At 41.6% G+C, this 25642-nt stretch overlaps 1 protein-coding gene across 3 annotated transcripts; it reads right to left on the bottom strand.

Moving 5' to 3' along the window:
• Nucleotides 1-410: 410 nt before the first annotated feature.
• kmt2ba (lysine (K)-specific methyltransferase 2Ba) lies at nucleotides 411-25454 on the bottom strand. Of its 3 annotated transcripts, none has more exons than XM_026346966.1 (36): nucleotides 25079-25454; nucleotides 21085-22579; nucleotides 20826-20992; nucleotides 20555-20641; nucleotides 20115-20271; nucleotides 17715-17979; nucleotides 16878-16939; nucleotides 16540-16782; nucleotides 16343-16452; nucleotides 13013-13834; nucleotides 12300-12413; nucleotides 12017-12163; nucleotides 11766-11858; nucleotides 11503-11620; nucleotides 11196-11309; nucleotides 10633-10823; nucleotides 10413-10514; nucleotides 10144-10254; nucleotides 9831-9907; nucleotides 8210-8391; nucleotides 7935-8020; nucleotides 7543-7677; nucleotides 7236-7394; nucleotides 6972-7089; nucleotides 6749-6827; nucleotides 6456-6616; nucleotides 6098-6256; nucleotides 3652-5971; nucleotides 3237-3353; nucleotides 2819-2937; nucleotides 2469-2594; nucleotides 1879-2131; nucleotides 1653-1763; nucleotides 1478-1561; nucleotides 1269-1398; nucleotides 411-1022 (listed from the first exon to the last, which is right to left on the bottom strand). In XM_026346966.1, exons 1-36 carry the CDS (start codon nucleotides 25379-25381, stop codon nucleotides 747-749), a joined length of 9393 nt encoding a protein of 3130 aa, XP_026202751.1. In that variant the 5' UTR covers nucleotides 25382-25454; the 3' UTR covers nucleotides 411-746. The 3 variants fall into 3 exon arrangements, with proteins under 3 accessions (XP_026202751.1, XP_026202753.1, XP_026202752.1); XM_026346968.1 differs by having other exon boundaries at nucleotides 13013-13114; XM_026346967.1 differs by having other exon boundaries at nucleotides 16343-16437.
• Nucleotides 25455-25642: the final 188 nt, after the last annotated feature.

The raw sequence follows: 25642 nt of genomic DNA, 5'->3' as shown, positions 1-25642 counted from the left end.
GCACCTCTGCTGCTACAAATAAAATCAGGATATTTGAAGTGACTGAATGAGGAGAAACAGGTCTGGGTGACTACATTAAAACTACTTTTAAGGGTCAACGTTACCAAAACCTAAAATATTGCGGTCCCTGCTCACAAAACCTGTGGTATCCAGGCTGAAGTAAAAATGTAGCTGCATTACAATGTACAGGAGGTGTTTTGAGTTAAGTGTGTTTATTTTGTTCTGAAGTAAAATGTCCCGCCTGCTGTGACACCAGTGCTGCCAGAGAAGGCTGTCAAAGTAAAGAAAAGGTGAAAAGAGTTCTTCTCATTCTCTATTTTGACCTCGTATTGACAGAAAACACTCTTGCCACTTCCAAATCCTTCTTCACACAGTAGTAACTGCAATCAGGTGATTTTTAGTTTGCACCATTTGTAGATGACCTCCTGGGCTGCTGTCAAGCCCCAGTTCCAGCAGAGGCTACAAGTAAGTAAAACTGAAAAACTGTATGAGATAGTCAAACACTAAAGAACTATGTGAAATCATATAAATACTTTAGATCCCAGACTTTCACATATGGCTGAAATCAGTTGACAGCTGTTCAGAGGACAGAAAAAGAATTCTGCTCTCTAATATCCTGTGAATTGAGCCATAAGACTGATGGCTACATCGCAAGTGACCTTCATCAAGTGTTCAAAGTCCACCCCCTGAATTTAAGTGCATTAAACAAGATGGCTATTGGTATGTGGTGTGTGTGTGGTGATGCCCTAATTCAGGAAGCGGCGACAGCGCCTCGCCCCACAGTTGCAATGCAGCTTGTTGTTCTCGTCCTCGATGGGAAACTTGTAGTCGTAGGTGAGTTCTTCGCCCCGGTAGATCTTCCTCAGGGCGAAGATGACGATGTGCTTGCGCCCATCCACATTGATGACACGAGAGTAGCAATTTGGCTCACATGAGTGGTTAATGAAACGGGCTGCGTTGCCCTGCATCGTCGCGTCCACCACATCGAAGTCGTCAATGCGGAACATGTAGCAGCCGATGCCCTGAGGAGAAGAAGGAAAGATCATAGTTGTATGTTTTCACATTTCCAGTAAATTCAAAACTTTAAGTTTATTTTTACCAATAATGGGTCTCCCAAGATTTAAAATGGCCACCCACATACAGGAAATAGCTATTTCATCATCAAAGCTGCTTCACATTAAAACAATTTAATTAGACATAAAAAGGAAACAAAGCTCAAAATGACCGTCATTAAGGTCATGCTATATAAGTGTTTTATGTTCACAAACCTTGCTGTCGTAATATTTCTCCCGTTTATCAGTCAGGACAGAACGAATCACTGTGCCAGCGTACTCTATCACCATCTCCCCAGCTTCGATGTTCCTCTTACAGAAAAGCCCGCGCCCATGAATTTCAGACCTTTAAAAAACGGAGCAGGAAATTAGTAAAATTATTCTTATTTTGACTACATTTCATGCTGTTGTTCTATTGGCATTACCTGTAAACTCCTACTGCTTCTTTGGAGATCTTCTCCAGGTGCCTGAATCTCATTGCCATGGGAAGCTCACTGCTGGTGGCTCGCCTGTTAGAGACACAGAAGTGGTGTCAACATGGACATGACATCTAATAAGATTCTCCTTTGCTGCCAATTTCAACTGAATCAATCCCCTAACCTGGAAGATTTCAGGGGGAATTCATCCTCCTCTTCATCAAAAGGGCCTATTATGTCAGGGAGCACTCTATGTTGTGATGCCAGGAAGTTGAACATATCAAAAGTTGCTTTCCTGAATATAGAAACATAAAATACGGTAAATTAGAGGTTTATATCAAATCACATACAAGTTAAATATCATTAATAAATAAAAGTAGTTTTGATAAAAAGTCAATGAGATTTCGCACCGTGTGTAGACTTCGGCTCGGGCGCAGCCACTTGGGTTAAGTGGAAGCTCTTCCTCGATGTCGTCACAACGGTGGAAGCGGAAGCGGTGGCGTTTGCAGTTGGCGGCACCCTGCAGTTGCTCCACCAGGAAGATGACAGCATCGTGGACAACACCGAGCACCCGCGGCCCACTCATCACCCCCAGAGGCAGCTGCTTCAGGTGGAAACCTGCTCGAGCTTCGAGGACACCATCAATCACTGCACGCCAGGCGACTGATGGAGATAAAAGATTAAGATGATGTGACAGCTTAGAAACATGGCTCATATACAAGATGTTCTTTGATGCATTGTTTTCTTCTATACTGTTGTTTTCACAAACAAACGAGTCCCAACGACTGACTCAAAAACAAAATAGCCAAAACATGATACCTTTGCTTCCTGAGATAGCATAGGATCACTATGTTTAACAGAGCACAAGACGGATAAATATAATGTATACTCTATATGTAAAAATGTAGTCAGAAGCACAAATGGTTTCACTGGAATAAAACCAGTTTAAACCATTCTTTTTTTTTCTGACTGAAAGAACAGATCAAATAACAGCTCTTACCCTCTATGCTGTTAGCTTTCACGCTAAAGCCATCCTCGCTGGTGATTTCAAAGCACAGATGAGGCTGATTCATGTATGTCCTATTTTTATGTCTAGGTAAAGGCAAATCTTCATCTGAGCTGAAACCTGTAGGATCAAATTCAATAGAAAAATTGTGATGTACAAACATTTAACTATAATGTAATATGTCATATTTCAATAATCAATTTTTTTCAGGAAATAAGATATCTCAAAATGTCAGTACTAAAGGTTGCTTTTTGATGGCTAAAGCTTGATTTAGGTTTTGAGTAGATTCAACACAGAAGCATAACTCAATCTTCCCTGATATCACAATAATGAAATACACAAACCTGAATAAGGGCCCCATTCAGACAGGTCTCCATGGCGAGCGCTCACCCACATGTGTGTTTTACTGTCACTGTTTCTGTCAGTTTGTGTGGATGAAGGTGGGCTCTCAATCGGCAGACGCCTGAGCAAAAAAAAAACAAAACAAAAAAGAAACGTAAAAGTATAAACCATATATTTGAGAGCTATGAAATCACATGTTTCATTATTTACATGCATGTTTACAGCAAAAATGGTATTTACAAGATTGGCAGGTTCTCTCAGTGCTACTTTAAATTAAACGACTGACTTATTTTCTTCTTCTTTCACATTTTTCTCCTTTTAAAATAAGTTGTCATGGTTATAGATCTTCAACCATTTGTCCTTTTTACTTACTGCATAGTAATAAGGATCTACACGAAGACACATTCATATTGAACCAACCTGGAGGGTGTAGGTGGTGGTGGAGCAGTAATCCGCAACGGCTGAGAATCAGACACATTCCGGTCAAGATCAAGAACGTCTTTTGTTGTTGGAGCTTTCATTCTGACACCGCTTTGTCTGTTGGGAAAGAAACAAAAAAACAGACATGTTGCAGTTGAGATGAAATACATGTGTACATTACTACAAGGGGTTCTTACAATCTAAAAATACTATGACAGGATTAGGTTTGTCAGTTGACAGCCAAAATGCAGATGAAAAATAATTTGTTGTAGCTCTATTGAGGATTCACATCAGTGTTACAGAAGTCTGTACATTTTTCACATCTTTACATGAAGACCATGAAGACTATTTTTAGTCTTATACTCTAACTTTTCACTGCAGTGAAAAGTTAAATACCGCTGAGTGCTTTTATTACCTGGCTTCATTTAATTCATCCAGCTCAGTTGAAGGATCCCTCAAGAAGTCCATCTTCGATTTCTTCTTGGACGGCCTTTCAGACAACGACGACACTCTTTTGATGCGTACCTGGGGGCGTGAGGAAGCAGGTGTTGGGTGCAGACTGGAATCTGGCTCCTTGACTAAGCCACTTGGTGAATCTGTATGTGAAACTGGCGACTGATCTGAGTCCTCTGTGCCCTGAAACTGGGATGACCTTCGACGTCTTGCCTTGGGCTGTCGTGTGTTACTAAGAATGATGGGTTTTGTCCTTGGATCGTCGCGGTGAGTAGCCATTGCTCTGTCAATAATAGCCTGAGCCGTGCTTTCTTCAATGTTGGTGAGAGCAGGCTCAGGAACACTTACAGGAGTCCCACTGCTTTTCTGAGGCACCACTCTGATAATGACTTTCCTGTCAGTTGTTACTGTGTGGTTAACGGCAGCAGGAGCATTTGTGGTAGCAGGGTTGGGGCGAGTCTTTAATATAACACGAGAGACTGTCTGTCGCAAGGCATTACCGCTGTGAAGAATCTTTGCTATCTGGCTTATTTTATTGTAGGTAGGAGAATTTGTACCGAGTGCCTGGTAAGTGTTTGATCTTGGGTCTTTCACGAGAATCTGACCTTGACGGTTGACCAGTAGGACTTGAGGGGAAGGAGGTGGAGCTGGGGACGAGTTGGCAGCCACAGGATCATTCTGACTCACCACCTGCTGCTGACCTCCTGGCCTGTCCAAGCGAATGGCGATGGTTCGGCCCCGTGTGGCACCAGGTTGAATAGGTAAAGTGTTTAAGCCATTGATCACAATCGGGGAGGTGACTGTGCATGGGACTGTACAAAAGCTGGTAGCAGCAGGGGAGACGGACGCATTATTTACAGTCGCTGTAGTCCGAGGGGGCAATAACAATTTGATATTAGGCTGCTGTTGAAGACATGGTTTTGGTGACAAGCGCTTGAGGTTTGGTGTGGGACGTTTTGACTTCAGAATAACGGTTTTCATCGGTGTTATGGGGGATTTTTTGGGGACAGGCTCTGGAGAGTAGTCTGGGTCATTCAAATCATCTTTAAACCCTTCAACTGACTCGGCTGATGAGCTCGTGTCATCTTTATCCTCAACTTTGTTACCTGGGTACACTACTGAGCCATCTTCACTGGAAACAAAATGGCCTGTAGTTGAATCTAAAAACACTTCATTGTGAAATGCTGGTGTTTCAGAACTCATTTGAACCTCCACCTCCTGAAGTGACATTTCATCATGTGTGTAACCTGATGGAAGCAGAGAAGATGATGAAGGATTTTCCTGGAACTCTGCCTCACTTGTTCCTTGATCAACTGCTGAAGTTGACACAGTGTACTCCAGCCTCTTCAGAGCAACCGTCAGCTGTTTAGTAGGTGTATTATCATTTGTGTGAACTTCAGTCTCTCTGTCGTCTCCCTCTTTGCCCTGAGATTCATCGACTGCCTCGCTATCATCACTCTCTGACCCATCGTCTGCTCCATCTAACTGTGAGATTGACTGTGCTGTGGAGAGCTGACCTGAGGCGTCTGAGCCACTAGCTGCGTCACACACCACTGTGCGTGAAAATTTGAAGTAATGGCTTGACTCTTCATCTTCAGACTCATTTTCCTTAATATTTCCTTGCATTTCCACATCCTGCACTACGCCTTCCACCTGTCCCCTCCCGCCTTGTGCTCCACAGTTCAGCACCATGTTTTCAGTTAGCAGAGCCTCGTCAAACTCAAGCTTAGCATTCAGCATTGAGGCAACTGCTACCTCTGTGTCAGTGTCAAACACAGTGTAGGGTAGCTCCTGTGACATCAGATGGGCTACTTCCTCTTCCAAGTTATCAGGGGCTAGTGAGATCCCATTTGTTGTGGCCACAGCGGCGTCTTCTGCCTCAGACGATGCAAGGAAGTCTTGGGGGACCTCAGCAGAAACTGGAGTGGTGATTTTAAAGTTTTGTCTTCCTCTGGGTGAATGAGTGACGGCACCTTGCCGAGGTGAAAGCCCTGCAGAAATGCTGGAGTTAGATCTAGGGGGAGAGCTCCAGACTGGAGATGTTGAGTTTTGCAGTGACAGAGGAGGTGAAGCTGGTCCAAAGTTTGATGATCTTGGAGGGGAGTTGAAAAGTGAACATCGGGAGTTGACAGTGCCACCAGAGCGGAGGGTCATGGGTGCAGATGGGTCACTGTCTGATGGTGAAGAGCTGCAGCGACTTCTTGATGAGAGCCTGCGAGGTCGACGGGTGTCCTCCAGATCTCTCAATGTCAGGATGTGGTGTGATTTGGGAGGGGCAGATCCTGAAATCATCAAATGAAGAGTGAAGCAGAGAGTGCTAAATTGTGCAGTCAACTAAAACTTGATGCTAAAGACAAATCGTTAAGCAGCACCTGAACCTGGCCCTGTACTCACAAAATCCTATTTACCTGGAGATGGGAGAGGTCGCGAAGATCCCCCTGCTGGTTTCCTAGCTTGTGTGTAACCAGGACTTTTGGATCCAGGTGTATTGTGCTGTTTAGAGTTGGGCGATGGAGCACCAGACTTTAGTGGGCTGGATGAGGAGCTTAAACGATCTGGGGACACATCTGTCACAAAAGGAAATGTATGAAAGTCTTAACAGACTGCATTTCATCACACAGTATTTAAAGTAGTTTAAATAAATATTTTACAGGGCAGAGTGAACTGCAACCATCGCCTTTCAGCATCCATTTTGGTTTTCTGGACCATAACTTAATTGGATGAGTTTCTCTGCCCTAATATTACAGTCTGCAAGGCCGTGCTCACCTCTATGATGATTTGGACTATGGACTATAGTGTGGTTCTCTTCTTGGTCCCATCGAGGGTCTTGTTCCTCACCAGGGAGAGGTGTACTTACTTCAGTCACCTTACAGGTGTATTTACAGCGTCTTCGAGGGTCCACAGTGCTCCAGTACAGGCGAGAACATCTAGACAATAAAAAGAAATATATGAAAGTGTTAATTCTGATGATGCAGGTAAAGCATCAACATACTCCAAAAGCGTGTTTAAACTACTGGAGTAATCCTTGATTACCTCTTTAAATGACAAAAATCACTTACTGATAGCCAACAGGATACAGCAACCTCCCATTAGACGACAGCTCTGACAACACACCAAGTTTCTGAATCTGCAGGGAGCCTGGAAGAGACAAGAAAAACAAACGAAGGGGCAAATTATACAGAGGTCAGTCTGATATATAGTAATAATATTTAATCTATTTATGGAAACACACATGGTGGAGGAGCTAAGTGACTCAAACCAACAACACTCAGATTTTCTTACCAATGGTCATGTTAATTGACTCTGGCTCAAGACCTGTGAGGAACTTTCTCCTGAGATTGATCCCCTCAAAGTCCACATACACCCGTCGAGTGACTTCAAAACCTTTCCCAGACACCATCTGGAAAAAGTCAATACGATGTAAATATTACATCAGAAATATTGTATGATGTATAGAAATTGGCAGGTATGAAGTGTTGCTGGATAAATGTCTATTTTAACAAAAACATCGTTCAAAATAAATACAAATATAAATCCTGCCTGTACCTTTGCACTGACAAGATCCTTATGTTTGTTGCAGTACATCTTTCTGTCCTGCTGAAACACACACTTCTCCGCACGAGCACACATAAAGTGGAAATTGCTCTGGCAGGTGGCGAGACAGCAGCCTACAGTTGCTCCTGACTGCCCACAACGATCACAACGCTGGAGGGTGAAGGACAAAAACAAATCTCACAGATTTCACAGAGTTATGCAACTGATCCCACTGCAATCATATAACACTCACAAGTTGACTGACAAACATCTGGCTACTAATAACATAAACATCTTTCATTTCTCAGTAATATCTTACCAGGTGGCGTCCTCTTGAAACAGCGCTGTGCACCTGCAAAAGAGCACTGTTCTCCTCATACACCTCGGCAGACCAAAGGCAGCAGTTAATGTGGGCCCATTCGTTCTGCCCTAAGTACAGCAGCCGTCCTGCATCCTATTAAACAAAAATACAGACGTATCACTTAGAGACAGACTTCTATATGACGAGAGTGCTGTGGTGTAATTATCCCACATTTCTGTATTCAAATATTTGACCTTTTATGTGGAATGCAGAGTGGTGCTGAAACACGTAATGACTGTAGAAAATTCTTATTCACATTTTTACTAATTTATTTTTAATCAAGAAAACATTCTGCACATTCATAATTAAAGAAAATGTCAAGTAGTTGCTGCCCTTGCAGCAAAACTCACACTGGGAGCCGAGTCTCCGTATTGTTGGCACAGTGCACACTGTCTCATATCTTCAGTCTTGGTTGTTTCCAGATCACTTCTTACATCTGTGAGGAGGAAGCACCAAATTAAAATGCATCTCTTAAATCTGAGAAAGTTAAAAGAAAAGAAACACACCTTCTTTTTCATTTGGAGATATATTGCTTTCTTATTGGTAAATGTATATGTACAAAGGTTCTGACTAAAGTCATATTCTCTAACACATGATATGTAACAGGTTCCAATAGTTTCCATACCATTTGAATGCAGCATGGGGCTGTGTAAACCTGCACACTGCTGTGTACCAGCAGAGGACAGCCAAGAATCACTTATCCCCGCCTGTGGGCCCCTGGACTCCTTAGGCTGGTATGTCCTCTCCAGCCACTGTGCATAGCTGTGCTCCTTAGATGGTGGGAGGACTGCCTCAGGGAGCATGCCACTACAGAGTGAAGGATATGAACAGGTAAACAGAGGGGACAACCAATGCAGACGTTTGAGACAACTGTTCATCTACAGTGCATCTGTGTCCTACGTGACACTTCAACTTCCACTATGCGATATGCAACACACACACACACACACACACACACACGCGCGCGCGCACACACGCGCAGCACAAAAGTCCCATCTACAATTGATTCTACATTTCACAGTTTCATTTATTTATGAATAATGGTGGCAAATAAGAACTAAACATGTAAATGAAACCTCTCTATATTCAATTCAACGTCTTTGCACCAGGGGGAGACATACACAAAAGAGATTAAGCACACTGCATTATTCACAATGCATCATGTTATTTGTCAGATTAATTTTAAATCTGTTTATTTAAATAATGAGGTGACACTGTGTTTGAGTATTAATCCATAATATTTTATGCTGGAGACTTATCTACTCTTTGAAACCAGTGTTTTTTAGGCTGCTGACAGCATGGGCCGGCCGCCTGCTGGAAATTGACTGCTACTGTGTTCCACCTGTCATAATATCACTGCAATGTTATGTAATGCAAGAGCACAATGGGAGTTAATATTTTGCCAACATAAGCCAGTCCACACGGGCAACAAATTAGGTAGATGATATTGTGGTGCTGCTGGTGATCACACCATCAATGTGTATGTTATTAAAAGCTGATGTACAGTTTTGGCCCGGACACACACACACACAGTAAAGATGTCCTAAGACAGATGAGAGGTGGACGCATCTGTTTTAAGAAGAAGATTACAAAGATTAGTGGACTGCTTGGGGAATCCCTGAAGATGTGCTCAGAGCTCACAATTCAGTAAGAAGGGATTAGTACAACACAAAGAACCACTATTAAAAGTACGCCTGAAGATACTGAAGATATCGCTGTGGTCACTTGCCCACAAATCAATTTCAATTCCCATTTCACATATAGACACAGGCGTAGTTTGGTGCTATTTATCATGGGAAGAAATCATTCTGAAACAAACAGTTGCTGCTGAACACATGGACGGTTACTCAGCATTCAGTACTGAGATTTGATATGACTCAGTGCTGACCAGGTTAGTGAATTATAGGCAACATGTAAATGATGGGACTTTTGTGCTGCTTGAATCAGAGGAATTCATATTGACTTCTACCTAAATGAAACGGTAGTGAAACTGAACATAGCATTTGAGGTCCCGAGAAGGCTCTGATGGTAACTTTTTATACAAAGCAGAGCAACCTGATCTTCGATTCACAGTCCAAAGGTCTCTGTAGCACAACAGCACCATAATCTTCAGAATGTGAATCGATACGTAATTAGATCCTCAGTTTTTTCATGTTTTATCAGATTTCTAACATCATTTCCACATTTTTTGAAAGATGCTTTTCTCTTCCTCTGAAATGATCAAGAGTGGTTGCTGATAGAGTTACCTTGGGAATTCCTCAGAGAATGAGTTCCACTTCTTTAGATTGCACGCAGGAAACCAGCTGAAAACCTGCCTCATCATCTGTGAGAAATATAAGATGAAAAGCAAAATTAGTGCAAATTACAGTGAAGGACAATGCTAGAGATGGAATTTCTGGTCAGATTTTATATAGTTAAGTAGTGACTCTAGTTCAAATCTCAGCCTATCAAACCAGAGGAAGTGACCATGAAAAGTTAGGAAAGAAGATTTCCTCTAGAAGCACACTTTTCTAAAAATAAACTAGAACCGTGGGAGATCTGGAGGAGAAGCAAGCTTACTTTGACATAGTGTGCCCTGGCTTGAGTGGTTGGTGTCTGATCCTCAGGGACAAGCTCCTCCTGCTTTGGCCACCTCTTCATCACAGAGACGATGTCGGCATGGAAAGTTTTCTGGGCAAAAGGAAAAGGTCAAGAATTTAATCAAGAGCGAAGTGAGTTTCAGGAAGAAGAACTGAAAATGACAGAAGGTAATAAGTACATGCTGTTAGTCATTTCAGGTCATTCACTTTTTGAAATTGTGATAATTAAAAAGAATAAAAATATCTCACTATTGATGTGTATCCACCCCCTTTAAACTTCATCTCCATGGCTTGTAGATCACACACTGGAAGCGGTTCCCTCACAAATCCTGAATTTTTAGTTTCCCGACACTGAAACACAAAACGGATTAAAAGTAATTTTCAAACGTCATTACAGTCGAAGTCATATATATGCTACTGAACCAATATCGAATGACATTATCTGTCAAGTACCGAGAGTAGTTCTTACCTCTTTACAGATAAGCAGATGTTGCGTGCTGTCGTTGGAGAGGAGGTCAGTGAGTACCTCCTCCAGTCCGGCCATCAGCCTGCGCTGCAGCTTCTCCTTCAAGCTGGTGTATTCAGTTTTGTGCTGGCTGCAGGGTGAACAGGTGAAAACCATTTCGTCTGGTTGACTTGATAGCAAGCCAAACAGTTCATCTGCAACCACACAGAAAACAGAAATGTATAAAGAGGCTCAGTATTGGGATTCATTAGACATGTTAGGTGCTTATTTCCATTCACTTAAGTACTTGTTTAACATATAGTTAAACTTAAGCTGTGTGCTGTCATCTTTAAACAGTCAAACAGATGTTTAATTGAATAAAATTAAATTCTGTGTATTTATATTTTAAATTCTTCCGCGTACTGTAACTCAGGATGAAAAATGACTTGATTATATGAAAAACTAAATCTGTCAGCCAGAGAAAGAAACTGGAATTTGGGATTAGGAAATTAGAATTTGGAAAATCCCCTGATGTTGTGTTGGGTTAGAGGAAAAACTCATTTATGAATAAACAGATTGTTACCCACCTGAGAGTCCTTCGCATGTGTAATGTATCCAGTGGCTGCACTCTGAACACTGAATCATCTGTGTGTGTTGATTGCTGTCATCGTAACACTTGTGGCAAACAGTACAGAAATTACCTGAAGCAAACACAGATCAGATCAGTCACATCATCATTTATTAAAGCCCAACATTTGGACTTTTAAGGCATACTGTGCAGGTCATTCAAACCAACACTGGACATTGTCTCATTAACACATGGCCACCTGTCTATCAACCGGTCAAGCTTTAATGTAGCCTACAGGAAACACTGGCTTCTCTTAGAGGTCCTACCTTTGTTGTGGCGAGAAGTGCAGTCAGGACAGAGATCCTGCTCATGATTCCAGGCCAGGTCCCAGGTCTTTCCAGGGGTTACACCACAGCTTTTACACCGAATGCATGTCATGCACACCTACACAAACATAACATCAGAAAACAGAAGTTAATCATGTCTTATTTCTTATTTTATGCCGGCTTCAAAGTCATGTTTCATTATTTTACATTTCATGACATTTAGGAATGTTCTTATATATTTCTATGAAAATTAAAGCAATTACCCAGGGAATGCTGCAGTTCAGAGGTTTAGGGTATGTTGGTCCCAAGCAGGAAGGATGGTAGGATGTTTGACATCTACGGCACTGCAACACAGGCTGGGGGGAGGACGGGATGAAAAGCACACAATGAGAGGGTTGGGGTTGGTAAACACCTATGTTGCACACTTCTCAGTTTCTCATTATGCAGCTGTCAGCAGAACATCACGTATGATGTAAGTATGTGCTTTTGAGTGTGATGTATGCGTGTTGCACACCTTTGTGCTCTTGTTTCGACGCCCACACACGTGACAGAATTTGCAGCGCCTGCAGCACCAGTTTTCCTTGTTCGCTTTATGGGGGCGCTCTTCTGGTGAGAGGCAGAAACTGTGGAAAGGTTCGCAGCAGATCTGGCAGAATATCATCTGATGGAAATGGGAGAAAGACAGACATCAGTTTTAATTACAAAAAACTGTTGAATGACAGAATGACAGAAAACTGGAGTATTATTTTTCAGAAAGCTATTATTCACTTTCAGGGTCTAGTGAGTAGCTGAATTACCTCATGTCGCCCTTTACTTGCACAGAGAAGACAGACTGGCTGTGGTGTGGTGGGGATAGATGTGAGGACACTAAGGCCGCCCATCAGCCATACATTTTGGACAGCACAGTCCTCCTTGAAGACAAATTAAAAAGACAGCTTGAGGAAAGTGGTCATTTTTTTCCTCTTTAAATCTGAAGATGCATGAACTCATTAAGTTGCATGAAACTTTGAAAAAGACGCATAACAACTGCTAGCAGCATGATCAGTCTTCGGCATGTTACAAGTCTTTTTACAACACAACACCAGATTAAAGGCAACATCTCAAGCTAGATATAGGTGCCATTTAAAAAGATATTACAAAGCTGTTTCTTTCCAATTTTGTTAAGGGGCACTTTTATTAAACATCTGACGAACACTCTAAAATAGTGAGTGTTTTTACTACCAGTAAAATGTTCAAATGTAAAACAAACCCCACTCGAATGTTTCATTTAACAGCTCACTTGCACTAGCACTACTGTAATGAACACTACTATTTATGTTCTGATTATTTTAGAGCTACAAGAAATATCACAACCATAACCTACAGATGTATTTTTTCATTTCAATATTGACGTTAGACTGAGAATGTGAAGTTGTGAAGGTAATGAAGCATAATGCAGGCAATTTCTCACTCAAACACACACACACACACACACACACACAAGCAGTGCAACATTGGTGCAATATCTGACCTTAAAATCCACTCGAATCTTGTACTTCTGTAACAGGCCCTTTTGGGGAAATCCGTTAGTTAACCCCGTCAGTGTGTTCACTGATGCACACTCTGCAGGATTCTGGGAACGAAGGACATAGGGTGGGTCAGTTGTTGGACAGTTTTGCAGCACTGTCTCTTTTACAGAAGCGTCCTCCTCCTCTTCAGGCTGATATCCTTGTTTGGCATCCTGCTCCCCTTGTGGACCCTCCTGTAACTTTGTGTCTGGATCAACAGGCTCAGGGGTAATTTGCACAGTTTTATCTTTGTTACCTCTGCATGTCTCAGTCAAAACCTCTGGGCGTTGTACCTCAGACTCTGGAGTCTGTCCCTGATAACACAACTCTGATGAACCCTTTGTCTGGGATGAGTGCAGTGTGGGCTGATGATGTTGTTGAGATGATGCCGAAATACATTTGTGCAAATGCAACGCTGACTGCACCACAGACTGGGGCAAACGGTGCAAACGTATCAGCAGAGATTTTTGTGTAGAATCTGAAATGGGATGTGGTGAACGTGGAGAAGCAGGATGGGCTTTGGGCTGGGACAGTTTTGGAACCGACTGGGTTGTCGAGTGTGATGAATGAGACACAGCAGGCTGTGGTACACTGTGCTGTGGAGTACACTGATCCAGACACTGGGGCAACTGCAGTGGCAAAGTGAGAGCAGACTGCAGGATAAAATCAGGCAGACGGTGTAAATGTATTCGTAGCTGCGGCTGCAGCTTCCGCACTGGGCTCCTGGAAGGGCTGGTTTCAGGCAAAGTTTCTCTGGGCTCCGTCTCTTCTGTGTTCTCCTGTTCCTGTGGAGGAGGGAACTGCCTAAGCCAACCAGCAAGACAGGTTCCAAAGTCACACCAATACTAGTGACATGCAGAAGCGGCGACTGGCAACAGCCAAAGTGAAAGAAGAAGAAAGGAGCAGTATGACTTCAAGAAAAAAAGTGTTAGCGAGAGAAAATACGTGCGGAAAGGTAAAGGAAAATTTAGCAAATGCATTCAGTAGATACACAGAGAGAGTCATGTGTAAAAGTACACGTCAGCAAAATGTTGTGTCCAGTGCTATATTTGTTATTGCTATAAAAAATCAAAACACAACAGTTTGTATTTTGGTGGACAACACTTGTATAGAAACTCAGTTATCTTTAAGAGACTATAAACACTAACAAATAATTTGTCATATTTAGTGTCTGACACCCCTGGTATGTAAGCCATAGAGTGAGAAATGGCAAATAAGACAAGTACATTAGAAACTTAGACTAGCATCTTTTTTTCACTACAGTTGCACAACAAATGCAGATGTGAAGTTAAAAGAGTGTCAAATTTAGAGCAGATGTACCGATTGATTGACTGATGAAAACACAGTAAGAGTTCATGGTACACACAGATGCACAGTGCTTTGTTCTCAGTTTGTGAGTTTTAGAAGAAGGATTTGTTAATTGTGCTACACAACCACATCATTAATAATTTTTTTTTTTTTTATTTTAAGTACATTTCCAGGAACCTGAAGCTTCCCTAAACTCCTGCCTGTGCGCTCTAACACCCACACTTCCAGGCCCCAGTAAAATGTCATGAAACCACTGACACAGCAGGAGTAGTTCAAATTTCGGATACATGCACAGACATACTATCATTAAAATGGCCTAGATGCATGTACATGCAGGTATTTCTTTGTGCAATCAAGGAGCATGCATGAATATGACGAATCATCGTGCATGTCCTCTAATTAGATAAAAGCATGTTGTATTGTATACCACAATGTCCTGAACAGTGGATCTCCAACAATAACCTGTAAATAAGGAGTTTCTTTTATATAGAAGTACTTCTTTTGCACACCCCAACATGCTAACCGAAACTGTGTCTGCTTACACTATAGATATTTGTACAGTGCACAAAGTTAGTGGTGATATACACTCCTACTATTACCCTATTATATTTATAGATAACCAAAGTTTTTGATTATTTATAGATGTGCATGTAACATGAGTAAATCGATCTGCAACCAAACAAACAGGAGATAAATTCAACACTTAACAGGGGAATATACGCCAAATCCTTTTGATTTTAAAATAAAAAAACAAAACACTGACAAAGAGAGCAAAGAGCTTTGACAGTAGATCAATCTGTTCAAATTCACAGCTGTGTCTGATAGGATCACTTTGTGATTTGAAGAAGTGAGCTGTATAAGTGGACATGCCAACTACAATCAGCAGAAGCAAAAAGTCAGGCAGTGCAGCTAGTATAGATGTTTTCGTCTTAGCTTGAATTATGAGACAGCCTTTTAAACACTGAAATTAGTGGTGTTAGAAATTGATGGTGGACTGTCTTGATCGGCTCCATCATCCAGCAGGCTGATAGTAATGTCATTGGTTAGGTTTTTAATTAAGGTGCTGAATGAACATTTATCCTAGTAATAAGCAATCTGTTAACAGAAACAATTTTCTTTTGAAATGATTCCTTCAAGTCATTGTTATTTTGCTCTCTACTAAACCTTAAAACCTGTATGAAAGGTATCAGACAAAACATTTCTATGGTGAATCCAAAAGGTGATACTTAGTGGCAACTGGACTTGCTTAAGATTCCTGAAGATGGTTCCAGGATTTCTGGTGACTCTCTACCCTGTGTTAGAACTGAAGAAGGCTTGCCACTGCCACTGAGTAGCAGCTTTGGATAAACACAACCTGGATGGCACCAGCAGGAAACCACGTTTCTTTGCAGTCAAAATACAGATTTCATTTCGAAACCTAGAGTCTGGATAGTGGTAGTATGTACTGTTTCAAACGGAAACTGAACATGCCGTGTGCATCGTGCTTCTATCAAAAAGAAAAATGGGCTGCATTTTACCATGAACACAACTTAATTTGTTCACAATTTATGAAAACAGGATGCTACATACATGCAGAGCAGAAACAATGAGAAACTTTGAAGTCAGAAACAAAAGATTAGCAAGGCTGAATTTCAAAGATTATTTAGGGTTATTAGAATCACTCAGTCCAACAAAGGAGAATAAATTAAAACAAGAAAACTCTGAAAGTGAGTTACAGACCTGGGCAAAGTATTATTCGGAAATAATGAGATTTTATTATTTAAATCATATCTATTCAAACCTTTAATTTGGACACTTTTTTTTTTTTATTTAAAATTAAGAAATAAGTAATATAATCGTTTAGTCATAGCTTTTAATGTTATTTATCTAGAAGTTTTGCAGACTACCAACACAAGCAAAAAACATTTTCCAATAATACCAGTTGACCCAGGTGTGATTAAGTAGCAAACAGAGGCAAGAAGAGAAAATCTGCTGGATGTTTTTACCTTGTAAGCTCTGGGTCTGCTCCCAGTTCCCCTGGAGAACAGCCGCCGATGCTTCACCGTCTCAGCTGGAGGGTCATCCTGCACTGAGCCGCCGTCTTGAGGGAGAGGATCTCCAAATATGATAAACAGATTTAAGACACAAGTCTCAACTGAAAGAAAAACATTGTTTTTGTAACAACCAAGAATTTGAAATCTACCTTGCTTGCTTGCAGCAGGTAAATTTGGCTTGACAGTTGATTTAGCGGTCTTTTCTCCTTCTTCCTCTTCTTCTTCTTCAGATTCAGATTTAAGCAGGCTGCTGTAGGAGCGTGGTTTAATGTTACGCAAAGACTGCTTCCTGACTCCCAGCTCCACTGAGTATGACACCTCGCCAGCATCTTCAGACCTCCAGTTTGCATCATCACTGCTTGACACAGGCTCCAAGAACCGCCTTGCCTGAACTGAGCAAAAGGAGCTACCTGATTAATTTTGTACACAGTTAAACAAGACTTCGTTGCCACAAAGAAGAAGGAGCATCATCTGATGAGAGACATACCTTTGAATGGTCTGACGAAGCGCTCAATCTTTGCCTTCTCGATCCGCTCACACCTCTTGTATCTAGAGGCCAAAGAAAGAGTGAAATGTAATTACATGTTCACAATAAAGTGCATGTGTACCCATCTATGAATGTGTTCCAGTGTAAGCGTAGACTTGCCTCTATTAACTGGGTTGTTTATTATGTTTTACTGGAAGGAAATAAAAAGTATTTTCATGTTTTAAGTAGAAAAAATACTTATTCTAGACAGTAACAGTATTTTAGACACCAATTGTAAAACCAGTTAAGAACTTGTTCAAGCACTGCAAATTTAGATTCTGTCAGTTCAAATGCAATGTCAATACTTTGCTAGATGATAAGCACAGGCAGTACAGTTGGACGTGAGCATTTTTTATTTGCTTTCTTTCCTTTAGGTGAGGAGATCAATAGCGCTCTTCAGTCTGAACTTGAAATGTCAAGCTTTGTCAACAGGAGGTTAAGTTAGCACAAAGACAGGGAACTGGAGAAAGCAAGTGGCTTTAAACTACTGGCTCAAGTGTTCATAGCTACCTTGAGTGCTGGTAAACACAGAGCATATAGAGAACAAGACAACAAGACAACAAAATCTGATCACTTGAAGAAAAATATTAAAAATTAAGTCATAATCATATTTAATATTTCTATATAATGCTCCTCTTATGGGGTAAATAAATTACTTTTAGTGCCTTTCAAATATTTCCTAAACATTTGTTAAAGGCTCACCACCAGTGAGTGAGAAATGCTCATGTAACATAGTCATCATGCACATTAAAATCTGCCTCTGCACACACATCAGCATTTGTGGCTAGTCTTGCTTACATGCAACACTGTCGCTTGGTGTTCGGTCCCCCAAACTTGGGCTTATCGAGGCAGTTGATACACTTGGCACAGTCCTCCTCTATCAAACAGCCTCTGCAGCTTCCACAGCGCCGGGATCGGACTCCACCGGGTGCATACTGACTCAGTACCCTCCTCTTTCTGAACATGTGGCCTCTTCCCCGCCCTTTCCTCCGGATGTTTTCCTGAGAGGCAACCCACTGAGCCCTGCCCTGATCAGTGACATCATCGTCATCATCTGCCACATCTGCAAGCAAGACACAGAGAGGGTGGGCAAAAGAGCCACACTAAACACTTTAATCAAAGTTACATGTGATGTAGAGGTGACATCTTTGGACGTCAGAACTTACTATTCAGTCTGCAGGAGTCTGCAGGTCTAACTGCTCTGATTGGAGGTGATCATTTACTCAGAATTACTGGTGTCTTGTCCAACAAGCAAGCTTGGGTTCTACAGCTACAGGTTACTAATGGCTTCCTGTAGCGTTGGGCATCTAGAAGTCACTCTAGGTTGGAGCATCAGGAGTCTGTGATATATCCATTGCTGGTGGAAATTCCCCAACCTGACTTTTTTGGATTTAAATCTACTAGGAACAGATCTGAAATCGTTCTGACAACATCTTGCACCCACCAGTGATTATATTTTAATGCCAGCTGGCACAAAGCAACTGCATACAGAAAGGAGATGCTCCTCAGATGTGGTGACTATAATAATTTTGAATGAATTTTGAAGCTGGAAGGATCAGGTTTCTCCCCAAAGGCACTAGATGTGTTCTTTAGGACACAAACTTCCGGGCAGTGAGTCTATTTGTCAAACAGGACTTCCTCACCTCATACTGAGTGATGCTCACTCGACCAGTGTTGGGTAAAGCTTTCCAACAGCGGTGGCTAATCTGTGTATGAAAAAAGATATTTTTGCTGGAAAATATTTTTGTTACAACTACATTGAGCTAATAAAGCAGTTTTGTTTTACTCAGGTGAAAGTTTGCCAGAAGATTTAGTCTCATTTTTTAAAGGCGTGTTTCTAAATGCAGAAGCTTAACTACGCCAGTTTGAAGGAATATTTTAGCTGGTGACTGTTTTCAGTATAATACAATAGCAGAGAAGCTTTGCTAAGAAAAAATTAATTAATTCATTAAATTAATTCAAGCCTGGACAATGAAAATAATTTTTTTTGGAGAACTGTCAGACAGTTAACCTACCTGAGAGCATACTTATATAAAGTACACCAAACATGTAAACTCAAAGTGTGAATGATGTGGTCCCACTACACAGAACCAACAGGTGATGATGCACACCTTGCAATACGCTGTAAGAAAGTGAGTTTCCTAACCAGTCTGTGAATGGGTCAGCAAGTTCACCAAGTTCAATATAAGATTTGAGGTATTTCTAATAACACATGGAATGCAACTTGATACTTGTTTCACAATAAGTCCAAAAATGATGAGGAACCAGTGAGGACAATATGGTCCACAATTAATTATTATTAAATACCCTTACCGATGCAGAATTTAAAATATCATTTTCTGCCTCATAATTTATATTTGAGAATTTTAAAAAATGATAGTTTTCAATCCATTCCATTATTATTTTAACAATAGTGACCAAGAGTTATACTTTAGTTACATTTATACTAATTTTTATGTTTTACAAATACATAAAAACATGCAAAAGACACCACAAAAAGTCTCCTGCAACAAAAAACACTGTCACAACATCCTCCTTTTATGTCTATATGTAAAAGGCCTTGCACCATCCAGCCAGCAATTGTATAAAATGACTAACATTACAGCGTTCAGCAGGCAAAGAAACTAAAAGAAATTAAATTTTCAACTGCTTAATACCTTCTAAGTTCTTTTTCCTTTTGTGGAAACTGAATTAAATGCTTTTAAGACATTTCAAGACCTGCACACACCCTGAAGTGAATGATTAAGTGCTCTTTGGTTGAGGTTCCTCCTTTGTGTTGTGTTTCAGTTTGTGGAAATTTCAGTACATTACACATCTAAACATCTGAGTGGCTTCAATTTCTCCCCTTAATGATCACTCTGCCTTACTTCCTGTATTTACTAGTGTTGGTTCAAACGAAAGATGACACCCATTTGAATGTAAAATCTACAAACAATGCAAACTAAGTTTAGAATACACACATTTTTTTCCAATTTTGTTGTCATTTCTAATGTTTGGGAAATAGTAAACAATGTGGAAATAAACTTTTAAATAGCCTTTTTAATTTAGACTCTATAAATATTATACCACAATATTAAACCACGACCAAAAACAGTGCAATGTAGAATGCACTGAGATGTTCACCCAATTTTAAATAAAGTCAACAGGAAGTTCATTTCTGCATTCTGCTTAAAAACAACACATGCTGATGCACCATACCTTCTGCTGTGGGAGAAAAGGTGATGCCCTCTCTTTCGTGAAGTGGTAGGGCGCTGAGTCTGGGAATATCATCTGGCACCATTGCACGGGGCTGCCCCAAAGCTACTGCAGCTGCTCTACAGACATGTTTGATTCTTGGACCACCCAGCGGCTGCTCCTGCACAATCACAAAAGATTTTATATTATGAAATTACGGTTACATCAAGCGATACATCAATATACATCTCTCTCACGCCAACAATGAAACTGTGCCCACGGTTAAGTGCAAAGGACAAAAAATAATTCTTCAATTCAAAAACTAATGCAGAAAACAGGAAATGTACTTCAAATTCATACTTCCATTTTCAAATTTACATTGTTTAACAGGTTTTAACAGGTTAACAGGCAGCACACTAAATCTAAGCAGCATCAAACAAACACCACAAAAATAAATAAATTACCTGAGGACCAATATCAGCAGGAGAAACTTTCCTCCTCCTTCTTCGTCGTCCACTTACACTTGGCACTTGTGATTCTCCTGAGACCAACTATTTGTCCAGACAAGCAAGAAAAACAAGGGTTTATGTCAAAGATGCTATTACATCATTTTGTTACTAAGCCATTCTAAATAAATAGACAAGTTACTTCTAGTCTGGTTGGTACTGTACAGGTCTGCTGCAGGTCTGAAACCTAGAAAATTTCTATTCTACAGATTTTATCTTGGATGCTCACCTGGGACAACTTGAGCTGCTTCTGCTGATCAATCTTAATGAGTTGGACTTTGGCTTTTTTCAAGAGGTGGAGCATCCTCTTATTGGCTCCACTGAGACCTATTGGATGGACGGGCACACTGACTTCTAAAGTCTCCTGACTGTCTCCAGTCGTGCTTTCTGCTTGATCTGTACCAAAAAAGTATGAATAAAGCAACTGTGGTTATTGTGTTTTAACATCTAAAAGATATGTTGTATTGTCCAGCAAAAATTATCCTTACTATTGTTGCCAATATCTTCAAACGGCTTATGTGTGGACGTTCCCGCATCAGTGTTCACCACCACGGCGAGTTTTCTCACCACACCAGGAGAGTCCATCTCCTCCATCATGAGCTTTGACCTCTTCCTTTTCCTGACATGAGAGGGCAAACTGTCCCCAGGATGTGGGGATAATTCCTCCTGAGAGTCGGGCTGGCCTTTCTTTTTCTCCGCTAGTTTCAAGGTCAGTTTCTTGAGGTTCTTGTAGATCTCTAGGTGACTCGATCCTGGACTGGGCTTTGATGAAAACTCTGCCACAGCAGATGAGCTGTTGTAAACAGATAAAGAGTCACTGTCTGACTCTAATGAGTTGCCATCGTAACCTGACTCGTGAAGTGATGTGCTTGGTTTTCCGTCCTCTCTCTGTTGACTCTTCAGCCATGTTGTCAGTGAACCCTTTGGAAAGGCAATCATTTCCTCATCTAAAAACCGCTTTGGAGTTTTAATAACTCTGGAGGACCGGGCGCTCATTACTGGAGTGGTGGAGTTACCGGAGCTCTGTTGGACGTGTTCAGAAAACAAGCTTGGTTCACCTTCTGGTGCAGTAAAATTCTGACCTTGCAGTTGCTGTTCGTTCTCATCCTGCAACGTCGTGGGAATGCATTCTGGTACATAAGTGTAATAAACACGTCTAGTTCGATTACGACCCAGTTTTGGTTGTTTAATGACTGGTGCTGGCTTGCGCCTGTGCCCATACAGAGATTTACGTTGTCTTCTGCGAGTATGTCTCTCAGAGGAATCTGCTGCTTTACACTCGAGGGGCATTGCTGCCTCTTCTCCACTCTGGGCACCGGCCTCAGCTCCAACCTCCGGAGAGGCCCCCATACCCTTAGTTAGTCTCTTTTTCTGCCTTTTATGAAAGGATGTAAATGACAGAGCAACTGCATGAGATGTGCGTCTGGTGTGCCCAAGTCGAAATCCCCTCATTCGTTTCCCAGGCCTCTGAGGCTGGGCTTGTTCTGTGTCTGAGTCCTCTGACACCTCGCCTCGTTCTCTGACCTCGGAAGCTTTTTCTGTGCCTTTGACTGCTGTCAGAGCACTCACCAGTTTATCTTGCTTACTGCCACCAGCTGAGGTAGCGGCTGTTTGATTTAGCGTGCTGTCCAAGACGGATCTTTCTTCTGCTTTAGTGATAAAGTCGGCTGATCTTATACTCTGCTTCCCTGAAGCCTGTTCGTCTGCATGTTTAGCTTTTCCAGGGATAGCTTCCTGCTTGTTGTGTACTTTAATTACAACCTTGGGCATTTCTTTGACTTTTTCTGGGCCCTTATTAACACCTTGGTCCTCTTTAGGAACCCTTGGTACAATTTTTCCAATGAGAGCTGATTTTGCGGTCTTTGGTATAATTTTTCCAGTGAGAGGCTTTGTTCTTAGAGAATGGTCAGAAACTTCAGATGATGGCCGAGATGTTTTCTGAGGACGAACTCTTGTGGTTCCAAATCCTGTAAAGTCTTCATCCTGTGGAAACAAAAAACAAAGAAAGTATAACTTTTACTTGAAGAGGAAAAACCTCTGGCTGGAAATGAAGACAAAACACATCGCTGTAATTGTTTTGTTTTTTTTTTGCTAAAAACAACGCATAGCGTCTTAGCATTTTCATAATTAATATTATTATGCTAGTAAAAGAATTAACTGCTCAGCCTGCTTAGGTCTTCCTTGTCAAACAATGACAGTGAACAGATTTGTAGGTGCTCTGGTTTTTAAGTGTGTGGGAGGGTCGCTGGAAGCGTGATACTGAAGCACAACTGAGGTTTGAGTTGATCTTCAAGTGTACCCAGAACTACAAGTAGACTACTACAATCAAACCAAGCAAAAAAGGTATTTTCCCTTTTCAAAAACAAGTTTTAATAATTATTCATCCATTTCTGGGTTCTCACTTCATTACCAGGTATCAGCCCTACTGAAACTATGGCTCAGCATCATCAGTGCTCTCCACTCTTACTCCAGTGTTGCATCAGTACTGTGCTGAGGCATCAAATGAAACAGATTTTGTTTTCAGTCTGACACAACTATGAGCAATAACTCAGCAGATATTTCCACCTGTGCACCATTAATATAACTTTTAGTAAGAAAAAAAAAGTTGCCATGTAACAAATGTAGCACTAATATGCAATTTAAATTAAGGGAATGGAAAGTGCAAGTCTACCCATAAAGACAAAGCATCACTACCTGACTTACAATTACTCACATCCATCCAGACACACAAAATAAAAACCCTATAGATCTGTCAGAGATGATCCCCACCCAGACTCCCACACCACCAAAGAGCAAATTGGGTGTATGGTGCATAACGACATGTGGCCCTTTGGCAGAGCAGCACTCACAAGCTATAGCTTGAGCCATGTGATGCTGTTACAGTCCACACTAAAGGGATTGCGTCAGTGAAGTCCAACTGGTGTGAGACAATAAAACCCCTGCTCTGGAGATTAAATATGATTAGATTCAATTTGGCATTATATGAGTATTACCATCCAGTCTGGCTAATGCTAATAAATATCACCTTAGAAGTGAATTATTTATCACACACTTACTTCTATTAAGAAATTATATTAATTATCTATTAATAATAACTGATACTAAACTAATGACATTCTTTATTGGTTCCCTTCGGGAAAACTGTGGTTGGACAGCTGCCAGATAGTACATATGGCACTAATACAGGGTTTCGGGGTCTTGTCTACCTTGACAAGTAGGAACAGGGATTTGAACCACTTACCCTGTAACCTGTTCTACCACCTGAGCTACTACTATTTACTATTTTTGGACCTTTATTGAACAAAAAGAGAAATATAAAGAGCAAATAATTTACCATAAGGACAATAACTTTTAACCTTTTTTTGTGCATTTCTATGCTTCAGACAATGTTGGACATACCCTTGAAAGTAAAACAAAAGTTACAGGACAGGACACCTGTCATCTATAATTACATCACCCTGATACTGTGAAGATCTCACATCCTGACCCTGAACTTCTCATACAGGGCCATCAATACAACCTATCATACCTTTAGCTTTAGGTGGGATGAAAACTATCCTAGAATTATTTGTGTCACTGCCAGCATGACTGAGCTTGCTGAACTTATGCTTCTGCAACGCAGCCATTCACAGACGACAGTGCTCTAGCTCTTGAATAAGGCCGAACTTAAAGGTCCAACTTTCTGCTTTGCTTCCTCATTAACGTGCTTCTTGCACCAGGCTCTGCAAAACGGAGACGAGTATGGGTGTGATGCACGTTTGTAAACAAAGACTTGCGCAAACTTAGGTTGCAGGGAGGTGCAGAAAAAGACGATTCACTGTTTGACCCAAATTCGGGTTTTTTGTTTGTAACGTTTAGGTTACGTCCGTTTCCGCTGCATCCCACGTTAAGCTCACGTTCAAAACACCGAGCAGTCAGCTGACAGCTCCAACGTGGAGAGTGTGGTCCCCAACTTATATGCAGCGACGTTTCATCTACGACAAGATTAGCATCCTGTGGACCAGCACGAAGTGGAAACTACGATTCTCCAAAGGTTGTCAGAGGATAAATAAACAAAGACATCTTCAGGTTTCTACAACAAAACGTATCCACTGTTGTTTTCATGCACCCAAAGTTTCCGCCTAGTGTCGTTTTCATGCAAACAAACTCACCCGAACAAACCTGATCTATATGCACGGCTAATGCAACCATAAGCAATTTCAAAGCAGACAATGAATTACTTATACCTGCAGAATAATCAAACTGGAAAGATTTGCCCATCAACTAAACATACCCTGAAGGCAGTCAGCTAGCTACGATGCCTATTTAGGGTTAGTGATTGCAAGCTAACATACCGCTAACTAGCCGTACGTTAGCTTAATACTTTCAATAAGTAACCAACGATTTGTTTTAAGTGTCGCTCTATTAAACACACCAGCTTTTTATGTCTCATTAATTGTGTTGTTACTCATCATGCTGACATGCTACGATTAGCTTATTCACCTCTTCACTGTTGCTGGAGTCGAACCCCGCATCTTTCTGCCGCCTGTGCTTCTCCGCCACCCCGAGCAGGCGCAACAGCGACGGGTCCTCGCTCAACGCGAGGCCGATGTTGACGGGCCTCGGCCCTCCGGCAGCCAGCTCCCCGTCGTCCGAGCCCAACCTTCCGCGTCGGGTGCGTTTCTCCGACTTCCACCTGCTGCGGACGGAGCACGGTCGGCCCGGAAAACGAGCCCGGGACGAAGCTTGGGTGCTCCAACCCGCGACAGTAGCGGCAGATGATAATCCGCCTCCCGATGCCGCCATTATTTACTACAACAACACAGACGGCGCGCAGGCGGAGGGAGACTGCAGCGATATGAGAGGCAAGATGGACCGCTCCGAGGCAAAGGCGCGAGATAGAGAGCAGCCCCCGCTGCATCATGGGAGGGCGAACTTCGCCGGAAAATGACGCCCCTACTTCGACACACTGGGTTCGATTTCGCTTGAAGAACTCCGCTTGCTTGCATTTATTTATTACGTATTTATTATTTTATTCAGGGATGACAGCGACTCGATACTCAAGTA

Source organism: Anabas testudineus, chromosome 11, assembly GCF_900324465.2.
Source record: "Anabas testudineus chromosome 11, fAnaTes1.2, whole genome shotgun sequence".
In the NCBI taxonomy this organism is placed as follows: domain Eukaryota; kingdom Metazoa; phylum Chordata; class Actinopteri; order Anabantiformes; family Anabantidae; genus Anabas; species Anabas testudineus.
This window is presented reverse-complemented; position numbering and strand designations above follow the sequence as displayed.